Source organism: Pelodiscus sinensis, chromosome 22 (assembly GCF_049634645.1).
Source record: "Pelodiscus sinensis isolate JC-2024 chromosome 22, ASM4963464v1, whole genome shotgun sequence".
NCBI lineage: Eukaryota > Metazoa > Chordata > Testudines > Trionychidae > Pelodiscus > Pelodiscus sinensis.
In genome coordinates, this window is record NC_134732.1 from 5,316,445 (window position 1) to 5,341,640 (window position 25,196).

Here is a 25,196-nt window from a genome sequence, read left to right on the forward strand (position 1 = left end):
ACATTTGTTTTGTCCACTTAAAGGGGATTTATGTCTATATGACTAGACTATCGCTGGATATTGCCCATGCTCGGAGCTCCTACTTGAAGTTTTTAATGCAAATGCAATGGCAGTGTACAGCACAAAATGAGCAACTCAAGTCATAACCACTCCAGCCAAGCTGTGTCACACACCACCACAAGCAAGCAGTGCATCTTCATTTTTGTGATTCAATTATACATTTTCCTATTTCCTTCTAGCTGATGGATAAAATGTGCTCAGAGACTGCAAACAAAGATAAGCCTGAGCCGTCCTCCAAGCCAGAGAGAAGTTGCAGCAAGTTACGAAGCGTCTTAATGAAGGGTTCTGAGGATACTGCCCGAAACAGATCATTAGTGCATCTGAAGGAAGAACCATTGTGTCCAGCTGTTGCCACTGAATAAATGAGACGTAGAAAGTCCCATTAATTAAATCCTTTTAAGCAGCAGTGGCATGGAACAATCCAATGTCTACAAGCGGCAGTGGCATGGAACAATCCAATGAAGACTACGTTTGTCTTGTGACAGTAGAAGTGCTCTGTGTTGCAGGGAAATCTGCAAGGTAAAGATGAGGGACACAATCCACGTTGGAAATGAAAGAAAATCAAATGTCTCACGGGGCAGGTAGAACACATGATGTAAGCTCTCTTTATCCGAGGGTTAATTATCTAGAGATTTATGGATCACTGAGAGAAAGTTATCTTGTATTTATGAGAGATAGGTTTGAACCAAAATCATGACAGCTTTTAGGGTTGCAACATCTTGATGTGAATGACATCTGGGTTATACAAAGCAGAGATGGGCTTTAATCCAACAGAGAAAGGGAAGTGCATAGATGAGCCATATAAATAACTTTCATTATTATTATGGATAATTGTATACCATTTCAGTTTGTGTAGGCCTGAATCTTCTCTTGCTTACACTAGTTTTACACAGGTGTAATTCTGTGGACTTCAGTGGAGTTTCTCCTGATTTACACCAATGTTAAAGCAGTAACAGACCAGTATGTGAAATCACCCTAGCAGTAATTCATTTCCATATTGTTTTTTGCACATTGGTTTGGAAATAGCTTTTTTAATCCAAGAAATAAATGCTCATGGCACTTGGATATTAGGAAAAACTATTTCCCGAGGAGGGTGGTGAAGCACTGGAATGGGTTACCTAGGGAGGTGGTAGAATCTCCATCCCTAGAGGTTTTAAAGACTCAGCTTGATAAAGCCCAGGCTGGGTTGATTTAATTGGGATTGGTCCTGCCTTAGGCAGGGGGCTGGACTTAATGACCTTCTGAGGTCTCTTCCAGCTCTATGATTCTATGGCCTGCGGCATCTGGGCTCTAAAATCAGGTTCACCACTTTCACAGAGTAACTTCTGCTCTTACTGATCTCATGCAATGGAGATTTGGGCCTTGCAATTAGTTCCAACCAGGGACATGGGAAAAGTAAGGAAAAGTAAATCATGCTAAGGACAATGGAAATTCCTGAAAGTAAGTGACAGCATGGTGGCTCTGAGACTCTCACTGGAAAATATGGGATAATCATGAGACATTTCCAGGCAAAAAATGTTCAGCCATGCTTTGATAAGCCGCTAGGATTGAGCATGCTCATGCAAAAGAGTCCAAACATCTAAGCTCTGGCTGGATGCTGAAATACTTCTGGTTCATATCCCTATCTGCAAAAAAGGCAGGTGCATAGAAACTGGCGAATGAATTAGAAAGGGTACCTGTTGTAGTGGAAAGAGAAAGGGGTTTGGTCCGGTAGCCTTGAATCACACCATAAAGGGTGATATTGTAAGGCATGTGAGCCTTGAGGCCAGTAACATTCACAAAGCGCAGTCTGCCTGGGACGGTGAGATTCCGAACTTCTTCGGGGTTGTTAGCCTCTTGCACCTGAATGACAAAGTTTTCATAGTCCCCTTTGGCTGCTTTCCAGTTGAGATTGAAACCGTCCCAGCTAACGTTCGATACTGTTAACTGTCTGAGCTCAGGTTCCGCCTCTGAATAAGGACAGAGAGTCAATTAGTTACTCAAATTACAGATTAAATTGACCAAGAAGATGGAGTGCTACCTGATGACTTTCCATGCTAATGAATTTCAGTTATAATTAGTGTACATAGAGATGCACTATAACACACACGTTGAGATTTATGTCTGTCCCTAGTAACTCAGTAGAAACCTTCAGAGACTTAGCAATGCAGAGCAATACTAGGAGAGAGAAATAATAATAAATAATCATTTTAATACTACAATATTTCATGTAGGAGGCAGCTTTGGAGCGGAAAGCATTTTACAAGCATTAATTAAACCTCCTTGTGAGTCAAGTAAGTATTTCTATAACCATTTTACAGCTGCCATTAACAATTCAATGATTGCCACTTTAAAGTGATTGTGACATTGCAGTGTTTCCTTGTTCCAAGGTGAGACTGATACAGAAGTTCATGTAAGTACTGGAGGCTGTGAATGTTTGTGTTTTTAATGGTATCTAGCAGTATTCCCTATAAGTTGAATGTTTGGGCACCACACCAAGGAGAGATCCAGGTTCTGCTCAACTGAGTAGCAGAATGCCCACAGCTGGCAGCATGTGTTGTTAATGGTGGTGCACATCTGCCCATGCCTCAGTGCACACAAACATTTATTCTGTGTACAAATGGAAAAATATTAGAGGGAACCCTCGTGTGTACTTGAAATTAGATTGTTTTTGTCTCTTTGCCGTTTTGAAGCAGGAATGTTTTTTAAACAAAGACTGAATAATGGGATCTTTAGAGATTTGCCCTGATTAGAACGAATGCTTCTTTTGCTATTGGTTAACACAAGTTTTATCAGGAAAGGTAAGAATAACTTCTTAAAAAGGCAAGATTGTTATTTCAAAATAAGACTCTCAGGGACATGCTACAGAAAGCCCTCCTGCTGTGGGGGAAAGCAACCAGCAGGGCTGACAGCCACCATGGGCCCTGAAGCAAGGCGGGGGGCAGCTCTGAACCCCATGGAAGGGGGCGGGGGCCAGAGGCAGCCAGCCCTTAGCACTGCCCAGACCACAGCATGCCCTCCCCAGCTCCCAGAGCCATGCGGACTGTGCAGGGTGGCGTTCCAGCGGTGATTCAAAGGAGCCCTGGGCTCTGTCTGGGAGCCCCAGTACCCTTTGAATTGTCAGGCTCTGGGGCAGCTTCCCCCTTTAATCCCTTCCCCACCCCCTCCCACCCTGGTCAGTGCACCTAGAAGCAACTGACACTGAGCTTTTCAAAGTCACACTGAAAAATAACATCTTCTCTGATGGTCGTGCATGGGGAACTTCATCTTTTAATCTGTGGTCAGCTTCTGCATAGGGCCCATTCCATACTCTCTTTTATTTGCAGCTGTAATGACGATGGCAGGCCCTGATTCTGCAACCCCTGCCCATGTTGCTGGGCACGTACTCGTGCGAGATGTTACACTAGGACCTGACTTTCAGTTACACTCAAGGTTCCTTTAAAGGCACTTTAAAGGCTTACACCCATTTTAAGGCAAGTTAGTGCAAAGGGGCCTTAGCCTAAATGAGAATCAGGGCAAATGAGATTACTTGTATAGGTGCTCATCGTGGAAAGTAAGGGATGCACACAATGTGTTTGCACATGTGTGTGTGTGTGTGTGTGTAATTTTCAAAAGATGCTGAGCCATTGGGAGCTCCCATTGACTTATGGATGCTCAGGCCCTATGTCTCTATAGAAAAGTGATATATCACCCCAGTCCTCTGACGCACCAAACAGCTGCTCCCATCCCCCTATGACTTTTCTCATTAGCACAGCTCAAGAACTTTGCATGAATCCAGAGCTGAGATGTTTTAACAAAAATAGGGATCAGACATTTGTTATGCTGTAATGCAAATCCAGTCGAGGTAGCACAGTTTAGCTAGAAAGGGAGAATGTAGGCTGGAAAAGAAATCAATGATCTTGATTGCGGCCGAGACATACAAGACATTCTTTTAAAATCAAAATACCCCCACTCCCAACACGAGGAAGAAATAAAGCTGCCGCAAAGTCGTTCAAGGAGAAACATGAGCTGTTCTGCAAGTGCCATAACAACTTAAAAGCCATTCAGATTTCCCCAAATATAATGCTCAGTTTCCATTCTCTTCCAAGACCGAGTGTTAGCAAAACACTGTTCCTTTCAGTTTCCTGTTCGGGGACATGCATGTCTGATCTGGAAATGTATCCAACTCCAATCATGCTCTTTTGTTCACATACACAAATCATGCAAGACACCAATTCTGGTTGCTTGGGAGCTCAGCCAGGCTCACAAATAAAGCCTTAACCAGACATGACAACAGAAATGATGATAAAATGGGGAGTGAGATGCAGAGATGATGTGTCTTAGGTTAAAAAAAGATAGAACACATCATAGGAAAAGAGGAGACTATTCTAACCATTTCCAGAGTTTTCAGTGCTTCTGGGTAAATCCTACATCTCTGTGATTTTGTTACTGGAATGTAGACTTGCTCGTCTTTTATCTAGTTCTCCAACTGTACATTTGCACCTTGGTACCTGGTCATTAGTGAATTTATAGGATCGTTTCCTTTCATGGAGAAATGAACATGCTAAAGGAAAATAAGAGGCTGTTTAAAAACTCTGAAAATTGCCACACACAATGTGTTACAATCTTTTTTTTTTTGCCCTTAAGACATCACCACTTCCATGGAAACACTGCCAGACGGTACCGCCTTGCAATCTCCCTGCTGCTTGGATCACAATCCAAACAAAGCCTGGTCATATCTTGCTATTACCACATGTCTTGTCAATAGCAGATGCATCGAATTCCCTCTTTTCATGCAAGGGGGAATCAATGCTATGTGCCTTCAAAAGCTGGGTGGGGGACGGCCCATGCTACAGAACTCAATGCCCTCATTCCAAAGCAACTGGAGTTTTGTCCCATGCAGAAAATCATTTCAGAAGGAAGCTGTCTCTCGGGAAGCCTGGCGTTTCTGCAATGGAACTGCAGTCCGAGATGAAGCACAGAATTTCAAAGCAGAAATGAGAACGTATGGATAACAAAATCCATCGAAAATACCTGTGGCTGCTAGAGCATCCAGGGACCGACTCAGCTGACCTTGAGTGCTTCCATGGAGATTAATCAGGTATTGTGTGCCAGGTATGAGATTAGTAAATTCTGTTTCTCGTAGGTTTCCTGGCACAAAGATTTCCTGGATTCTGTTTAAACCGGGAAGGCTTTTCAAAGTGAGAAGGAACTGATCAAATAATGCATCTTGTGCTGCCCAGGACACTGCGAAACTATTGAAAGTCCTGCCTGTTATTTTAAGGTCATGAATTTGGGCAGAGGCATCCAGGATGGAAAAATCAGTGGGCACTGACCCCAGAGTATGAGACTCAGTGCTTGGATGTGCCACATAACTTTGTTCAGTAGGTGCTGGGCTGGTAGGATTAAGAGTTGTTTCACTGTCTGATTCTCCAGATGCCGTGACTAGATGTGCTAAACAGAGGCAAATCACAAGTTAAGTTTTCCTTATTAAAAACAAAAAAGCAAAGAACCAAACAATACCTGACATCTGAGAAAGGTTTGTTTCTGTGGTTTGCATTAAAGATCTGTACACACAGAGAAAGCAGATGGGGCAGCTGATTGTTTGGAGACTGAATCCAGGTTGTAAGCAAAGGCAGCTTTAGAAAATGTAATAACTTAGTATCAGTCTCATGCCAGCCACAGTCAAGGGTAGCTCTAGAGCATCAATCTCGATAGCTCGCTATTTAGGGGCACTTGTTTTCAGTCGAGATACTGAATCAGATCCTCAACTAGTGTCAATCAATATCGCTCCACTGACTTCCCCGGAGCTATGCTGATTTACACTGGCTAAGGAGCTGGCCTTCAATCTCTTCAACATGCCTTGTAGCCACACAATATGACAGTTAACGTTACTGATGTAAACCAGAAGTGCATCGCATGCTGGGACTGCAAACATAGCTAATGCAGACTGAGAATTCAGCTATAGCTGGAATGTTGCTACATTTTTTCCAACCCTAAGAAAAACAAGCATGGAGCTATTGGCTGTCCATACACATGCCACGTTCTTACAAAAAAAAAAAACAACCTGGAAAGAATCTTAGGGAGCCTTTTCTTTAAAGAGCTACACAGGACAAAGAGATGAGCCAGCACTCGCTCTGTACACAGCGTTAACATGCAACTCAAGAGTAATAGCTTATGCCCTAATAAATCTGTTAGTCTCTAAGGGTATATCTATACAGCAGGGCTTAACTCAAAATAAGCTATGCAAAGTGAGCTACATCAAGCTTATTAAGAAATTGGGAGCTTATTAAGAAATTGGGAGCATCTACACAGCACTTATTTCGAAATAGGGCACTCTTCCTCTGACTTCCCTTACTCCTCATACAATGAGGAGAATCAGAGTAAGAAATCCTCCAACTTTACAGTATTTCAACATTATTTTGAAATAACTTCCTGCTGTGTAGACATGGACTAAGTTATTTCAAAATAATATTTCTGGGTAGACGTAGCCTACAAGGCAGGGCTAAAGTCCAATTAAGCCTCACAGTTTCAGCTATGTCAACTACGTAGCTGACGTCGAAATAGTTAAACTCAGCTTCAGGCACTGTCTACCCAGCAGGAAGTCGAAGGAAGAGTGTTCTTCCTTCTACTTCCTTTACTCCTCGTGAAATGAGGGTTACTATGAGCCGGAGCAAGATGTCCTCCATCTTGACATTATTTTGAAATAACAGATTGCAGTGGAGACGCACACTATGTTATTCCGAAATAACGCTGCTGTGTAGATGTACCCTAAGGTGCCAAACGACTCCTCCTTTTAACATGCCTCATTCCATCATCAGACTTTGGGATTCTCAGGGTAGCACAGATAAGAGTGAATGTCCATCTCAACTTAACAGGCAGCTAACTTTTCTCAGACTTCAGTTAGTCATGCAGCATTCTCCCTTCATCAGTGGACTAGCCACATCATTCCACGCTGGCTGTCCTGCTTCCTTGGCTCCATGGCATTCATTTAAAAGACACTAAGCAGACTTCCCCCATCATGCAGAACAGCATGGTACATGACCTAGATTCAATATCTGTCTCCAAACTGGCAAGATGCTAGCACAGGGCTGGACAAGATGTGGCCTGGGAGCCGGATCCAGCCCACTTAACACGTTGATCTGGCCCATGGGATGCAGCTGGCCACTTTCTATTTATATCCTGCTTCTTGTGCCACCAAAAGTACAGGCAGTGACTCAGACAGCAGGATCCTATTTAAATGGCTCATGGCCACGGCGCTATCTCGGCCCCTGAGGACTCTGGGGGGAGGCTAGTCCCCAGTCCCGCACCTTCTGCCCCAGGCTCCGCCCCTTTTGGAGGTGGAGCCAGCTCATGACCAGGTGCAAAAATTCATTAAGTGGCCCCCCCTGCAAAAATTATTGCCCACCCTTGTGCTAGCATGTCATAACAGTGTTTGCAGAAGAGAAAGAACAATTGAAAACATCTTTAAACAAAAGAAGAAGAAAAAAACAATATCTAGAAAGGGCATTCCCAGCACAAATACTCAGGTAAAATACCTTTTCCGCTGACCTCCAAGAAATCTGAAAGTCTATGGGAACAATCCACTTAAACTGGTCGTGGATCATTGTAATGCTATTACTGACTTCTGGTGTGAGACCAGACCTAGGTCCTATATACCATCTAACTCAAAGATAGTAGCTTCATCATCATGATAGTACATTAGCTATTACTACACTAATTCCCATTTTGCCAGTGAGGATACTGAGTTAGCCGGCAGTTATTAAAAGGCCTTATGAATCATGATGTTAATGTGACATCCATGGGGAGAAAAAACAAGGAAAGCGTGCAACATCTAAATAGGAACCTATTCTGGGTCTGTGAACTGGAATTGCAAAGTCTGTTGTGGCAAAGTGTGCGGCAACAACAGATTCTGAAGAACGTGGTACTAACTGTTGACCACTTTATATGCATGCTGCTAGCTAACATTCATTGCAGAGTACATGCAAGTCTATAGACATGCAAGCATGCATACATGCACAAATAGGCAGAACTAGGAGGACAGCAAAATTATCACACAGATACAGACTCCATGATGCAAACTGAGATGGAGAGTGATAGAAATGTAGCCGTGTTAGTCTGGGGTAGCTGAAGCAAAATGCAGGACAAAGTGCTACATTGTCCTGCAACTGAGATGGAGGTCATGTAGGCATGGTGAAAAGAAAGCACAACATGGAAAGACGTGAGAGGAAAAGACAGACTGTACAAAGCCCTCTGCACTTGCTACAGAGCTAAACATATAACGGAGGGGAAAGGGTGAAAATTAGAGCTAGTTGACAATTTCTGAATTTCGGAATTTTGACAACATTTTAAAATTCAGAAAAAAGGGGGAAAGGTTTCAGTGGTAGTTCCACAAAATTCTAGCCCTCTATCAGTCTGAGTAGCTTAAAAGTTGATCTAATGTTTTCAATTGCCAAAATATTAAATTTTGAAATTCCAAAATAAAAAAATAAAATAAAAAGGGGATTTTTGAAAGAAATTGCACACAATTCACTTCCTTTTTTTTCTAGCATGCTGTGTAGAAAATGACTCCATATTAATTGTTTATTCTATTATTTACAGACAAGGACTTAATTTTTCATGCAGTCTGTTACTAATAGAAAGCCGAATGGTGGAATATGTGGTAACTCCAGTGAGTAACTCACTTGAAGGGGATATGCTTGCAACTAGTATTGAATTCTGGATCTTACAGTCAGATTAACATTCTGGGAAAAACTCAGCTCTGAGTTTTTCTCATGGGACTCCATTGATTTCAGCTGCAGTGAATAAAGTAGTCTATGCCATGCAAGTAAAGCTACACAGTTATATTATTTACATTATTTTTATTGCACAACTAGCTAGGGATACTGTTTAGGGGTGTTAACAAGACCCACCAATGGGAAATGGGTGGATGGATAAGTAGAGAGAAAGTTTGGTGCTAAGCAGGCTAACCTATAATAGAAAAATATATGATTTAGTGTACAGATGCAGAGGTGAGACAGAAATGCAGAAAAGCTAGATACATCAAAAACATCCAAGTAATATAGCTATAAATAGCTATCGATGCATGAGACTGTTAACAGCTAGAAGAATGGACAACAGAAAATGCAAGTAACAGTGTGACGGTTGAATAACAATGTGGATGGGTGGTAGAAACATGTGAAGGCAGCCACATTTAGACAAATGGACGAGAGACAGAGCTAGAAGCTCTGGGTGCATGCGTGAGAGCCAGATAAAATGACACATTGTAAAAAGATGAATGAATAGCAGACACTCAGGAGTTAAACCCATGAAAGAACATTTAGACGGACAACAGATACATTGTTATGAGAATTCCTTGTCACAGTGAAATATCTATATCTATTATCCTGAGAGTAAAACTTTCCACAGGAGGTGTCACTTTTATAGTCTGTATTCCGCTATGGATGTTCTTGGGCCTTCCAGAGGAATTCCATTTTAATTCCTCACTAATGCTGTCACTATAAAGCACACTGATGTCCTGCCAGGGTGTAGGTATTTGGGATGGAACAGGGAGTGTTCCTTTCTAGTATTTCTTGTTTGTGTCTTTTGCCCTATTTATTGGGCACTATCAGTTAAGTGCCAGATCTCCACTCAACCCAAGTTCTGTGTCTCGGCGCTTTCAACACACCCACATTAGAATTTCAGCATCAGGATCAACCATGGACTCTTCATCCTCTTTTGGGCCCTCCATTTAAATATCCCTCTCTTCGGTTTCAGCTAGTTAGCCTTGTACCACCAGAGAACACCAAAGGGGAAGTAACTGATGGCCAGGATCTGAATTAGGGTCTTGCTTGAGGTGAATACCACAATGACTACCATTAAAAATTCTGTATGGCCAGTAGTCACTGCATACTGATATTTGCAATACCCATTTATGACTCTACTTTAAAAAGGAATCAGACGTGGTAACCGTGTAGCATCTGCTGGCAAATTACTTTTCAGTGGGAACCACTGCAGGTCCTATCAGGCTGGCACACCTATTCATGGTTGATAATGGTACTCAGCATGTGGGAAAATGGGGACACGACTTTAGACAAGCAGAAGCCGTAAGAAAAAAGACTGACACAGAAGAGTCCTCAGCAGATAGAATTAATCTGCTTTAGTCATTCAACAGCGTAGGAAGCTACCTTCTCCAAGCCATGCTCCCAATCAGTTCTTAGCATGTAACTCCCTTCCAGATGCAAGAGAGCATCTCATTCAAGACAGGTCACTGGACAATCTGCGCACCGCTGCAAAGGAACATTACGTGGACACTCAGCTTTTATAAAGTCCATTCTTTTATTTCCACATGCCAGGCATGCATTACTGTCCCTCCTTCTCCAGCATCCACGTTGTGCTACTCAGGCACTGCTCCAGAACAGGGGCAGGGAGAAACAAAGCTGCAGTCTGACTGCTCAGTTTCCTCAAAGATCGGCTATGTGGGGGTTACACTATACATTGACTCTGTGTCGATAAATATATTTGGAAAGATGCTAGAGAAATGGCCTTTCTGGATAATGTAAAGCGTATTCTCCTTCACTTCTCAGGTCATTCTCAACTGCAAATATACCATGATCTTGGGTGGAACATCTAACAAAGTGGGCTTTGACTATGGAGCCCTTAGTTAATAACAGAAAGGCTGTACCTGTTGTAGCCACAGCTTCAAGAGGATGGGAGCGCTGTCCTCCAACCATTCCGTACACCTTGACTTTATAGGAGGTGTTAGCCTGGAGGCCATCAATCACAGTGCCTAAGACGAGTCCAGGGACGGAGATTTCTGCAAAGGGCCCTGCTGCCAAATCCACCTCCTTGTACTCCACCACAAAACTAGTGTAGGCTCCTGAGTCCACCTTCCACGAAAGACTAAAGCCATGCGCCGTCACATTGGAGACCACCACATCCCTCAGCGTATCCTCCCCCATCCCTGAAGCCTCTGAGCTCCAAGATCCAGAGTATTCATCTGGGCCAGGAGTCACCTGCCACTTTAGTTCTAGACTACGGGGGGCTATAAAGAAACAAACAAGCAAAGTAGAGAACTTAATTCCTTCCTTTTTAAAAAAGAACAAAAGTCAATGAACTGGGCACTTCATATTTATTACCCGGCTGTGAATAGACCCATCTAAGCAGATTTTGAAACCAGGACTAGCGGCACCAAAGCACGATCCTCTGCCTCACGAGCTAAAGGATCCATTTAGTTACTTAGCAGCAGTAGATGATTGTGATCCACTAGTGAGCTGGAGACTAACAGGAAGCGTGACATGCCCTTTGCCATTGTGTTACACAGTGTGCCAAGATTCTTTATATGTGGATGTGCATGCACACAGAGGCAGTGAGTGTTGTTTATATCCTCAGCGGGAGATTGAAGGCAGTATGAGGGACTGCCAAAGAGAGAGACAACGCACAAGAAAATAACATCTGCCACTCAAGGAGCAATGCCTATCTTACAGGATTTCAGCAGGAGATAATTGACCGATGCAACCAAAAAAACCCTTGCAAAACCAAACCAAACCAAAAGCTCCCTGACCTCTGCAGATCTGACTGAACAAGCAGAAATCAGGGAGGATTAAGGTGAAAGACTGAACAACATGACATGGCCAAAGGACGGGAACTTTGAAATCAAACTTTGCACTCGCCAAGTGGCGCTTGGACCCTTTTTCTTTTTCTCTCTTTCAATGAATCAGTGGTCCTAAGGCCCGTCCCTGGGGCTCTGCCGCTGCATCCCTCCTAGGGTGCAGAGAGCTGGTTCGGTCCTAGCCCTGCTCCTGGTGCCTTCCACTTGAATCAGTTACTCTCTACTCCCTGCTGCGCAGAGCAATCTCTCACCCCCATCTCCCGCAGTGAAATGGCCCAGGAGTCATCTCTAGCTGTGAGCAGAGCATGAGAGCTGACAGGATTTTTTTTTTTTTTTTGCTCACCCAGAGGACTGTAGGATCTTACATGTACTGGGATGTGGCTGGAACAAAGAAAGAAGCAGCCCCACTTCTCCCAGCTCACACGCTCTTATTTTACAGTGCCTGATTTTTGTGCATTTGGGATACATCCATCCCTAGTGAAGGGAAAGAGCAGAAAGAGGTTACATCGGCCGGGGCTGCTTCATTGTAGGTGATGCTGCAGGACAAACTCAGTTTATGCATGGCCCAGAGCAAACACTTAACAAAATTACGCTGGTCTCATGCATATTTTTTTAAAAAATATCCCAAGACGATAAAGAGCAAGGCGTGGGGGATTTGGTTCTGATGCTGGGAATACTAGTTTGTGAAACTCCCCAGCAAGTGCCTTCTGATGTATGTTGTTTAAGCCTTTTCACCCTCCATCTGTATTTCCTGTGAGGGTCTGAAGATTCTTCAAAGAGAAGGGGGAGAAATAACCCTAGGCAGATCAAAGCTTTGTTCATCCCTGTAGCGTAAACCTTTGGCTTTGTTTTGTGTGTCAGTTCCTCCTATGCATTCTCCCACTTGGCTACTGGCCTTATTAATTCATCATTCAATTTACTAATGTGGATGGCTACAGCATCTGAACTCTCAGCTGTCTTGAATTATTTAACTCTGTAAACCAGTTATAAGCACAGTTGGCATGGAAATTACTAGGGGAAATACAGTTAGTTGGGTTGGATGCACTGTGTGGCAGCCGAATAAGGTGCCTACTTTAATTTTGAGACGTCACAATACCAGGCAATTTGCGCTGTCTACAAACGTGACTGTGTAAGGTCTGGGGTTTCTTGCTTGGGTTTGTCCTCCAGATAGAAATAAGATGAAACTAACAGGCCTAGATCAACTGATCAAACTATTTTAACTGATTTAATTTCACTGTTATCAGCACAGCAATACTGATTTATACCAGGTGAGGGCTAGCCCACAATATTTAAATACAAATGACCCTAAAAATATGTAGGGCCTAATTATCTTTCACCCTACAACCATAACCTAATATAGCCCTCTCTCGGTCATACCTGCAGATATAGAAGAGTTCCCTACTCAATGAGTCTTAGAGAGGTTGCCGTGTTAGTCTGTTTCAGCAAAATCAATGAGGAGTCCTGTGGCACCTTAAAGTATAACACATTTATTTGGTCATAAGCTTTTATGGGTTGGAACCCACTCCATCAGATGCATTTCATGAAGTGGGTTCCAGCCATTGAAACCTTCTGCCCAAATAAATTTTTTAGGTCTGATCTACATGACCTAGGAAGGTCAAAGTAAGATAGGCAACTCCAGTTACGTAAATTACGTAGCTGGTGTCGACATACCTTACAACACATTTCTGTGTTGTCCACACAGTGGGAGGCCGATGGGAGTAAACTTTCCTCTTAACTTCCCTTACTCTTCATGAGGAGCAGAAATATGGCACTGATGGGGGCACCCGCTGAGTTTGATCTAGCAGTGTCAACCTTCCATGTAGTGTAGACGTGCCCTTCATGTTTAAGATGCCTCAGGATCCCTAGTTGTTTTTACTCAACCAGAAGTCTCACCAGAAGTAGAAACTCCTCGAGGAATAAGGTGCCGCTCCTAGTGAACAATGGCAGCAGGATGGGCCCTTTCTTACTGAGAAGCGTAGCAGTCCTGGTAGCTAATGGAATCAAGGGGCTACCTTCAAAGCATCTCTTATCTCGCCTCACCCGCCCCACCACCTCACCTTCAGGGCGCCCTTTATCCCACCTCTCCCGGGGAGGTGGAGGACTTGAACCCGCCACCCTCCGGCCATTAGCTTTCCTATGCAATTGAAAGAAAACAACGGAGAAGGATAAAAGCAGGGCTTTGAGTGCTCCGACACTGCTCGGATCCTTTCAGTGGCAAGCAAGGCTGCAATGAAAATTCATTAAAGCAGTGGGGGAAATGTGACACAGGTGTGTTAACGTCTACGTCTCCTTTCTTCTTGGATTGCTGTAAACTGCAGGAAAACAAAATAAACCATTAAGACAGACACACATGGAAATCGTGCAATTTAAAGCAATGAATGAGGTTATACATTCCCCGCTGGAGAATAAGTGTATTGAATGGGTTGCCTTATGGGATAAACCAGCACACAGCAGAGAAGATGGAGAGAAACAAGGGGATAAGGCAAATGCAGGGCTATCCCTCAGTTTCGGTTTCACACTTGAGAGAGAAACCAGGTGTTTGCACCAGCTGCTCCCCGGCAGTGTCTTGGAAAGCAGGTGCCATTTTGCTTCGACAGATCCTTTCACCCACTCTTTACAAAAGAGAACCTGATGTCAGAGGCTGCTACTTACCAGTAGAGTCCTTCAGCATCGTAGGTTTGCTCTTATGCCTGCCTTTCTCCACCAGCAGGGTGATGGTATATTCTGCACCAGCCTCCAGACCTTGCAGGATGTAAGAGGTGCTGTCTGCTGGTATGTCAATTTCATTCTTCCTCCCAGAGGGGCTGATGTAAGTGAGGCGGTAGCGGTCAAACTTGGCCAGTGGTCTTTTCCAGCGGAGGGAGAGGGTCGTTTCTGTGCGATCGTTGACTTCCACATCCTTGGGATTATCCAGATCTGCACATTAAAACATAGAAGTTTTTTATACATCCACATTTTTGTTATGTTCCTCAGTGCAAGAGCTGTGTATTGCCATTGGGGTTTGCTAACTGCAGAAAGAGCAACCATTATACCCACCGAAATAACCGATTCAATGTGGAATGAGGGTGTGATTTCCTTTTCTATGTCTTTGCAGATCCTATCCTCTCATCTAAGTATTGGCAGGTGAGATTCCGTTTATGTGCAAACCAAACGGACTCCAGAGCTCCCTCACTAACGTTCATTTCAACCCACTGCATGGTGAAAAGGCAGAATCTGACCCCCTGGTTTATTCCTTTTTTTTTAACCAACATTCAGTTTCAGCCAGTAACTCCTGCTCTGAGCTCTTGAGATGAAACCAGAGCAGAGTTTCTCAGCATGGCCCCCGAGGAGAGAGGGGATGCCACAGACAGATGTTAGGGGGTTGCAGTTATACTTTCCTTCGCACAGAGGTAATATGTTTAAAGGAAGACATCCAATCCTGGTTAAAAGACTCCAAGGGATGGAGAATTTGCTCCCTCCCTCACTAAGCTGTGTACTCAATGATCACATTTGATGGGTTTGGAATTGGATCATGCCATATTTTGTGGGCTTTGCTCTTGTCCTCAGCAGCCACATTGACCTTCAAAAGACCAAGAGGGCTGCACAATTTATGAGACAGCTACACTTTCCCCTACTTGGGGCTCCTGAATGGCTCCAGCTTTCTTTGTCATTTCCCCCCAGGTGGCAAAGAGAAAGGAACATCTCACCGGTTGCAGCATTGATGGTGGCAGGAATGCTTTCTCTGTCCTGCTTCACTGCTGTCACTCCAATGCCATATTCAGTTCCAGGCCTCAGACCTATGGAGAAGCGGGAGAGATCGGTCACTGTTTAGGGTTGGTGCTAGCCAAAAAGTGTGTTGGTTTTGTTTTTAATAAGAAAGCTGTAGTATGAAGCAGAATAGGATATTTCTTTTGCTATGAACATTAAGAGCCAAATTTTCAGTCAGTCTCCAGGGGAGCATCTACACTGAGCCCTTACCCCGAAATAAGCTGCACAAGTTGCACGACACAAGTTGCATAGTTTATTTCAAGGTAATTTTGAAATAGCTTATTTCAAAATTTGGCGCTGTCTGCACTGCACCAAATTTGAAAATAAAGTGCTATTCTGAAATGTCTCTTAACCCTCTTGGAACGAGGTTTACAGGGATGTCGGAATAGCGAGCCTATTATATTTCGAAATAATGGGCTCACTCAAATGACGTGGAATAGCTATTTCAGGATATTTCCAGTGTTCCAAAATAGTGCCATAGTGTAGACGTAGCTTAGCTGGCTTCCAGTGTTGGGAAAAATCTTTTGCATGTCCATTCAACTTGATTATTTATTATTCAATGTTATAATTATTATTTATTCTAGTACTTGGAGATGCCACCAAGACCGGGATCCCAGTGTGCTAGGCACTGTCCAAAAATGGAGTGGTCCTGTAGCACCTTCGAGCAGGGGTAGGGAACCTTTTTTGGGTCAAGGGCCGCTGACCCACAGAAAAAATCAGTCTGGGGCGGGGGGCTGCGGGGAGGTGGTGGTGGGAGAAAGGTGGCTCTGGAGTGCTATCATGGACTCCTCAATCCTGGGGGGGGGGGCAGTCCTAAGCCTTGAGGGTCAAATCCAGGGAACCCAGGGGCTGCATCTGGCCCCTGGGCCTTAGGTCCCCTCCCCTGCCATAGAGACTAACAAGCATATGAATATAGAGTATCCTGAGCTTTCATGGGAACAGCCCACTTCTTCAGATGAGTCAAGTGACAGTTCCTGCCAGGAATTTAAATGTAACCTGCATGAGTGTGTAGAAATACATGTTGAATGTGAAAATCCAAACTGCCTAGAAAAGGTGCATGGTCCTTTCTGCAAGCCCATGAGAAAGCGACATGGTGAGTCCGAGACTCAGTGTCAGCGAATTAAAGAGATTTCGGTACCTGGAGTTTAAGATGGGCACCCCAAGAGATTGAAAAGTGACTAAAAATCAACTGGCGTTGGTTTCAAAATGTATTTGAAAATTCCGTGAGGTGCAGGTTGCATCTTTAAATACCTTTAAAAATCTCACTGAAAATGCAGCTTTTGAAAGGAACAAAGACACTATGTGCCCTGGTTAGTAAAAAATGAGTCACCTGATATCTAAATCATCTTCAACGTCTTTCACATCCTGAATTACTTCAATACCATAAAAGATTCAAATATGCTTATTATCCCAGTTCCCATGGGTTTCAGTGTGTTTTTAAAGTCTCTTTCATAAGTAATCATATTTCTCTTTGCAGCTCTCCAGTGTGTTGCTTTATAGCTTTACATTTTTGTAAATTCTTTGTAATCCATTCAGACGTTACAGTACTTTACACTAAGAGGGCCTCCTGTTCCCCTGTTGTGCATGAATAATTCTTAGTGTCAGGGAAAGTTCTGTTCCTAGCAAAGGAAGACCAGATGTTCCTAGATAGCTAATGAGACCCTAATGAAAACAGTACTGTTATAAAGTATGGATGCAATCATATTGTGATTATATAAATACTAGAAGATTTACGCAGCATTGCATGAACATAAGAACAGTCATACTGGGTCAAACCAAAGGTCCATCTAGCTCAGAATCCTGTTTGCCAACAGTGGCCGATGCCAGATGCCCCAAAGGGAGTGAACAGAACAGGTAAACATTACATGATCTCTCTCTTGTCATACATTTCCAGCCTCTGACAAATAGAGGGAAGGGACACCATTCTTACCCATCTTGGCAAATAGCCATTGATGGACCTAATCTCAATTACTGTATCTAGTTCTTTTTTGAATCCTGTTACAGTCCTGGCCTTCACAACATCCTGTGTCAAGGAGTTCCATAGGTTGACTACGTGCTGCATGAAGAAAAACTTCCTTTTGTTTCTTTTAAACCTGCTACCTATTAATTTCATCTGGTGACCTCTAGTTCTTATGTTATGTTATGCTTGGGTCTTCATCTAATACATTTTCTTTTTCTTCATTTAAATCATTGTTCTGGGCTGGAGCCGGGGATAAGGGATTCAGTATGCAGGATGCTCCAGGAATAAAGGACAACCCTAGCTCTCTCTCACTGCACAGCTTCAGGCCAGGTGAGATGTGCCTGTCCAGGGTTGCTGCATCAATTAGAGCCGGGGGAGGAGTACATGCAAAGAGACAAACTCTCTGAAATATATAGTAGATAGCTGTCTCTTTCTCCATCCTTGTCAGCCCAATATGGTTATATTTGTCCTGCTCCCCATGTGTGGCTCCTTGCTGCCCCTTGTGGTCATTCTGCAGTATAACTGTCCCTCCTGCTAGACCCCTCCCTTTCCATTTTATGAGTAACAGGGTGGTCCGAGGCTGGGGACTTACAATAAAGCCCAAACTCTGGTTCAATTGAAGATCCCTTTCTTCTTTCTTTCAGCCTAATTTTATTAACTTAACATCCCACAGCTGGGAGGGGAGAGGAGAAGGTCTTCTCCAGACAGCAGCTTCCTCTTTATTTTTATAGCCCTGCCCCAGACCAACCATACGACGGCAGGGTACATGGGTTCTATTTGTAACCCCTTAGATGCTTCTGTATCCACAGTGCATCAGGGTGCTAGAGGTCAGGTCGTTAGCTGGTTACTGGTGTCAGTTGCATTAAAAATCATCTTAGTTTCAGCCTACCTGTGAGTGTAGCCTTGGTTGTAGCCTCATTACTCTTTGGCACAGTGATCTCAGCATGGTCTCCCCCTGAGATGGGAGCGAACTTGATTCTGTAGTTATCAATGCTAGCATGGCTGTTCTTCCACTCTAAGGTGATACTGTTGTCTGTCTGAGACAGGTGTTTCAGGTTCTTCGGTGCATCCAACTCTGAGGAGGGAAAATGGTTCTCTCTCAGGACAGAAGGGGAGAATGATTTGCATACCTGGCATAGGGTACCATCTACAAAATGAATTCAATTTTCCCACAGAATTTACCACTCATAGTCCCTGCCCTAATTAGACCAATTTCTTTTAGGAAGGAGAGCAATTCACTAAAGCTGGTAAAAAATGCCATGTCATATCTCGGTGGAAAATTCTGACTTTTCCCCAAAAATCCATTTTTATGCTAAAAAAAATTCAGAAAAATTGAAAATTTCCAAGGAAAGCAGATACCTCCTGGGATTTTTTTTTTTTTAATTTTTGTTTTACTGAGAACCAATGATGTGACAGAAAATTGTTGCCCAGCCCTGGAATGTAGTATTCAAAGATACCCCTCAATCACAGAATGGTAGAATCCCAGGGCTGTTTGAGACCTAAGGAGGTCATTGGGTCCAGCTCCCTGCCCAAAGCAGCACCAACCCCAACTAAATCATTGAACTCTCCAACCCCGGGCTACAGGATTTCATCTCTAGGAATGAAATAGGGATTTTATCTACAAATTCCATGAGCTATTACAATTCACACCCAAATAGACTCAAATCCTGGATTGATGAAACAACTCCATTCTGGGGTGAAAAAGGATTTCATTTTCCTGCTCCTTTTATTCCCCAGCATTGTCATATGGCTCCACTAAGATCCAAACCATGGCTGCACAGTAAAATGCCTACTTTTTAAAACAGCATTCCCAGCATACTTGAAGGTGAAACTGAATTAAAAACAAAAGCAGACAGACATATCCAAAACTGAAGAAGGAAAAAAAGAAGAGAGTTCTCCTCTAATCCACAAGGGATGCAGGCATAATAATGTTTCTGTTCAGAACTAAACACTGTGGTAATGGAGTTATAGGGAAACTTTAGCTTAAGAAACAGACAGGCAGATAAGGTAGGAGGAACCCTGTACATTGGTGGGGAAAAATAGGGGATTCAGGGTGAAAGTATCAAAAGGACTAAAGGTATGTCTACACTACCCTCCTAATTTGAACTAGGAGGGTAATGTAGGCATACCGCACTTGCAAATGAAGCCCGGGATTTGAATTTCCCGGGCTTCATTTGCATGGAGCCGGCCGGCGCCATTTTTAAATGCCGGCAGTTCGAACCCCGAGGAGTTCATTCCACGAGGAGTACAGCTAGTTCGGATTAGGAAGCCTAATCCGAACTAGCTACTCCATGCCGCGTGTAGCCGCGCGGCACGGGGTTCGAACTGCCGGCATTTAAAAATGGCGCCGGCCGGCTTCATGCAAATGAAGCCCGGGAAATTCAAATCCCGGGCTTCATTTGCAAGTGCGGTATGCCTACATTACCCTCCTAGTTCGAATTAGGAGGGTAGTGTAGACATACCCTAAGTGATCTGGAACCTAATTTTAATTTTCAAATGAGATGCAGGCATGAGGAGCCCAAGTCTCTCCAGGAACCAATTGGATTAAAGTTCCTAAGTCACTTTTGAAAACTTTATTCAACTGCCATAAACTTCTTTGACTGGTATAGGGATGTGCCAGTACAAGAACCGTACAATGAAGCAACAGGCTCCAACTAACTAGCATGGATGTGCAGGTGGTGGATAGAGCAGAGCAGAAGACAAGAAGCTATGGTCATAGCTGAACAAGCTCTGTACCTGTGACAAAGGTTTCCTTCACAGGGTCGCTGGTCATATCCCCGCGCCGAGAGATCAGCGTCACCTCATATTCTGTGTGTGGTTTCAGATTCCCAATGGAGTACTGGCTTTCATCTTCAGAGAGGTCAATGGTCGTCCTGTCCCCTGGGACATCCTTGGGGCCATAGCTGAGCTCCATGTCATCAATTTCAGCCAAAGGTTTGAACCATGTGATTAAAGCTGTGGTGTCTGTCACATCTCTCACCTCTATCTGGCTTGGGGCATCCAACTCTGGGATAGAAAGAGGAAAAAAATGAATTTTCTGATCCCACCACTGAGAGAGCAAACCTAGTTTGGACACTGTCCCTTCACGGTGGAATCAAAGCAAAATTCTAACGAGCAACTCTTATTAACAACTGTAACTCTTCATGCCAACTTGCTTAATACGCCACTAATGTAGATGGAAAGAGCTGCATAACGCAGGAAGGGAAGGGGATGTGTATTGAGCAGGTCCTGAACTAGCACAACAAGGATGAGCCAATGTCCAAGCCGGTTTTCTGGCTGCATGAGGAATCCTGCTGGGGCCAAGTAGTTTCATGTGGTAGATTAGTGATGTGGAGCCTGATTCACTTTGTTTCACTCATGGGCGGCCTGTGAAGGCCCAGCTGGGGAAGGCAAGCCCCAGCTCCGCCCCTTCTGCCCAAGGCCCGCCCTTGGAGCCAAGCCCCGCCTACCATCTGCCTGATCCTTCTTGGCCACCTGCAGGGCCAGAGATGCCATGTTATGGCCCCAGCCTTCCCGGGTAGCTAGGGCATGTAGGCAATTTTGGGAAGGTTGTGCCTTCCCTTGCCTTCATTACCGGCTGCTCATGGTTGCACTCTCTGAACAGGAACACAGTGCATGCTGGTCCACTGCCAACTAGAAGGAACATCTCCTTTCCTCCTCAGACAGGGAGCCCAGGAATTCCTTGTGTCAGCTACTGCAGCTCTTCCCTGCTTCGTGTTTTCAAAAGGGAGGCTGCTGTGTTGTGCGGCTTGGTTTTCCTTCCATTTAGCATCTCCCCAGAGAGCACCAAACAACAGAATAGAACTTACTTGTGGTAACGACTCTAAACAGCCCTGGTCCTCTGGTTTTGTTTTTCACAACATGCAGGGATACATTATACTGTTGTCCTGGTGCCAGACCTGGCTGCATATATGTCGTCTCTGGTCTCTTCAAGCTGTTGGTTATGTCCCCATTATCTTCCTTTTTCTGTAACACACACGGCAATTAGGAAAAATGACAAGGAGTCAGAACATTCTCAACCTTGTGCTTTTTTTCCCCATCCAAACTGAAATGTCTCCTGCAGACAGATTGATTTTGACAAAGGTTTGGCTGGGATGGTTTTGGAGGTTCTTGGGGAGACATTCTGGTCATTTCCAGGGAGACAGTGCTGAATCAAAAAACAGACCTTTGGGAACCATTCCCATTTTGTGAAAACAGTGGAAAGGTTTGGTTTTCATTCCAGTGAGGAACGAAAACAAAATATGAAACTCTCAAAAGTTATTGTGAAATAAATTAGACATTCTCTGGCCAGTTCTAGTTAGAATGTAGCATAAAAAGAAACCAGCACTCTACACTTGAACACAAAAGCTTGCTGGATAAGCTTTTTCCTTACCATATTCCGGAATATGAGCTCCCATCCATCAAATGGAATGTTTAGAGGATCCCATTCCACCTGTACAGATGTCTCCTTGATGGATTTGAATGTCAGGCCTTCAGGAGCAGGCAGATCTATGAGGAGGAACAGCAAGAGGGTAGCTGCATGGGTCATAGTGTCCTCTCAGCTCAGGGAACAAGATATTCACAAATGAGTACGATGGTGAAAATCACCAGGGACATTTTTTTTTAGATACTATAAAAATGCATACATACTACAGTGATGGGTGCTAGAGACAAAACTGGAGAAAGAAAGAAAGAAAGAAAGAAAGAAAGAAAGAAAGAAAGAAAGAAAGAAAGAAAGAAAGAAAGAAAGAAAGAAAGAAAGAAAGAAAGAAAGAAAGAAAGAAAGAGAAAAGGAATTAGTACAATGAACAAACACATGGGCTACATCTACACTGCAGGCTTCTTGTGCAAGAACAACCATTCTTGCGCAAAAACTTGCAAAGCATCTACCTTGCACAACTAAATTTGGGCTCTACAGAGCACTCTTGCACAAGTCAATTTACAGTCAAGCGTCGGAACAGAGGGCTTCTTGTGCTGGAGTTATTCCTCTCCCCACGAGGAATAAGTCCTCTTGCACAAGATCTCTTGCACAAGATCTCTTGTGCAAGAAGGCAGTATGGAGGGGCAACAGGGGTTTCTTGTGCAAGAAACCCCAATGGCTAAACTGGTCATCAGAGCTTTCTTGCAGAAGACAGTGTCCATGCTGCCATAGACGCTCTTGCACAAAAGCACATATCTTGTGCAAAAGCACATGGCAGTGTGGATGTGCTCTTGCGCAAGACCTTTTGCACAAGAGCTCTTGTGCAAAACAGTTCTTGTGCAAGAAGCATGCAGTGTAGATGTGGCCATGGTGGGCACATGTCAAAAAATGCATTCTGTAGATGGATGAATGGCTTTTTTTTCTTTCCCCAAAGATACCAGAGTTAATTTGGGACATACCAAACTACAGAAACATCTATCCACCATCCTGGCTCCTCCATCCCACCTCTCTACCCATCATATGTGAAGTGTTAGCTAGACTAAAAATGCAGTATAGAATCTTTAGCTAGGGTTGGTCCTACTTTGGGCAGGGGGCTGGACTCAATGACCTCCTGAGGTCTCTTCCAGCCCAGGGAGTCTATGATTCTATGATTTCCTTTTGCAAACAAGGGAGGATTCATATTCCAACTGCCCTACATTTTTCTTTTTTAGAGCTTCTTTTTAGATTTCCACCACACTCACACATCTGTTGGTGCCTTATAAGAGACATGCACAATTAAGTACATGCCAATTTAGCAGTTCTCTGTTGCATAGCAGCAATATATCTCAAAGCTGAAATCGGACTTTCGCCCCTTCTGGCTACAGGTAGAAGTCCCTTTCCTTATAATTTTACCCAGCACAGTGGTTGGCACAGTCATTCATAAATTGGCAACTATATTACATACAACCACAATGGCTCTGCTCTCTCAGGTGGGCCAATTGGAAATATCTGAGCATATTTGGGTGGCAAGGAAGAGACATGAGGACAACGAAGACTGAATGCACTTAATTCATCTTGTGTTGATATCTCATATTGTTCTTAAAAAAGCATACTATTCTACAGCAACGGCTTATAACAATAGTATTAATGGGCAGGTGGGCCACGGGTGTAGAACAGTAGAGTTGGTGTGCCTTGCGAGGGCCTGAACTTAGTAGTAGTGAAAGGTCCTGAGATATCATAAAGAAAGGGAAGAGCGATGTGCAATGAAAGTGAGTTATACTTGGACGCACTGAAAATCAAAAATCTCAGTTCTAATTACTAGAGGGGACAAAATTGGCATCTGCGTCTGCATTCGTATCCGCAAAACATGAGCGGTGATATTGGCATCCACACCCTTGAAGGCAGATACCTGCAATTACAAAGCAGCTATCCATGGATTTGCAGGACTCTGCTAATTACAATAGCGTGGACCTAACTGCTTTTACTGTACTGGGATGGATGAAAACAATTTGACAGGTGGAGCCCCGAGACCTTCAAATGTAGCTTGCCATGACAGAAACGAGAGTTTGCAGGACCCCAGTGATATTCAATGGAAGGCCTCAGACAGAGAAGGAAAGTTCCAACAACACAACAAAAATGCATCCATTTCAAAGAGAGAATCCGGGGGGTGGGGGGGGGTGGGGAGGGGAAATTGAGGAGACTCTGGGTTGGTCCAGACTTTAACAGGAACACAGCAGAGAAAGAATTATAAAAAGGAAGTCCCAAAGAGAGAAAAAGATCCAAGTGAAGGAATATTAAGGAACAGAGAGATGGCCAACACAGAGATCTCTGTTTACTATAGACTCACAGGTAGCCACCCTGGCACTGATGGGAATACTCTTCTTATTCTGTAGGATGGCAAACACACGGATAAAGTATTCCACACCCGGCTCCAGTTCACGGATGGTTGCAGATGTCTCATTTCCAGGCACCCGGAACTGCAGGTCCAGGCCACCAACACTAGTAGGAACATAGGTGATGAGGTACTCGGTGACTAGATTCTCATTCCTCCATTCTAGGTTGACCGTTTTATCCGTCACGTCTGTCACTGTCAAGTCGCTTGGAGGAGACACTGCCAGGAAAAAAAAAATCAATGGAAAGATCAGACAGACCTGAAGACACTGGGCTAATCTCTGCTCTCACACCCATAGGCAGCCACTGTTTGTCATGCTGCATGTGCCCCTCTAATAGCACAGAAGTTTGTAAGACCACCAGAGCTGCCTTTTCAGGGACTTAGGGTGCGGCTAGACTTTGGGATACTGGAGGTATCCCGAAAAAACTCCACCGCATCCAAGAAATGCGTTTGCTCTTCCATTTTTTTTTGTGGAAGAGCGAATGCGCTCTTTCAGAAGCTCCCATATTCCTCATTCTACAAGGAAGAAGGCGGCTTCCGAAAGAGGGTTTTTTTCCCAACATTTGGCCCAGTCTAGATGGGCCAAATGTTGGAAAAGCCTCTTCTGGCAAAAGAATCGGAAAAAGGTACGCAAAATGCAACATGCATTTTGCGTACCTTTTCCCGACAAAATCTTGTCGTCTAGCCGTACCCTTAGGGTGCGTCTACACAGAAGCATTATTTCGGAATAACAATCCTTATTCCCAAATAACAATGCAAGCATCTACACAGCCATTCTGTTATTTCAAAATAAATTCAAAACCATGGATGGCTTGTTCCGACTTTTGTAAATCTCATTCCATGAGGAGTAACAGTTAATTCGAACTAAGGACTTCGTTCGAATTAATGTTTGACTGCCGTGTGTAGCCGTGGGCAGTTAGTTTGGACTAGTGGGATTTAAAAATGTCCCCCGGATGGGAACATGCAAATAAAGCCCAGGATATTTAAATCCCGGGCTTCATTTGCAAGTTCAAATGCCTACGTTAGCCTCCCTGGTTCGCACTAGGGGCTAGTGTAGACATATCCTTAGTGATTTATCTCAGCTGTTAGTGGCCCATGGTTTTACTGCTGA

At 43.9% G+C, this 25,196-nt stretch overlaps 1 protein-coding gene across 7 annotated transcripts in view; it reads right to left on the reverse strand.

The window, feature by feature from the left end:
- TNC (tenascin C) overlaps positions 1-25,196 on the reverse strand; it is a 104,256-nt gene that overhangs the window by 29,404 nt on the left and 49,656 nt on the right. For 2 of the 7 annotated variants that reach the window (XM_075905935.1, XM_075905939.1), the window contains exons 4-13: positions 24,041-24,304; positions 21,688-21,803; positions 21,125-21,281; positions 20,052-20,321; positions 18,205-18,390; positions 15,295-15,384; positions 14,261-14,524; positions 10,682-11,041; positions 5,053-5,472; positions 1,737-2,009 (exon numbers count right to left, since the gene is read on the reverse strand). In XM_075905935.1, the coding sequence (XP_075762050.1) occupies positions 1,737-2,009; positions 5,053-5,472; positions 10,682-11,041; positions 14,261-14,524; positions 15,295-15,384; positions 18,205-18,390; positions 20,052-20,321; positions 21,125-21,281; positions 21,688-21,803; positions 24,041-24,304 (2,400 nt within the window). The remainder of the gene's footprint in view (positions 1-1,736; positions 2,010-5,052; positions 5,473-10,681; positions 11,042-14,260; positions 14,525-15,294; positions 15,385-18,204; positions 18,391-20,051; positions 20,322-21,124; positions 21,282-21,687; positions 21,804-24,040; positions 24,305-25,196) is intronic. The other 5 variants (XM_075905938.1, XM_014580658.3, XM_075905941.1 and 2 more) reach the window with 3 other exon arrangements.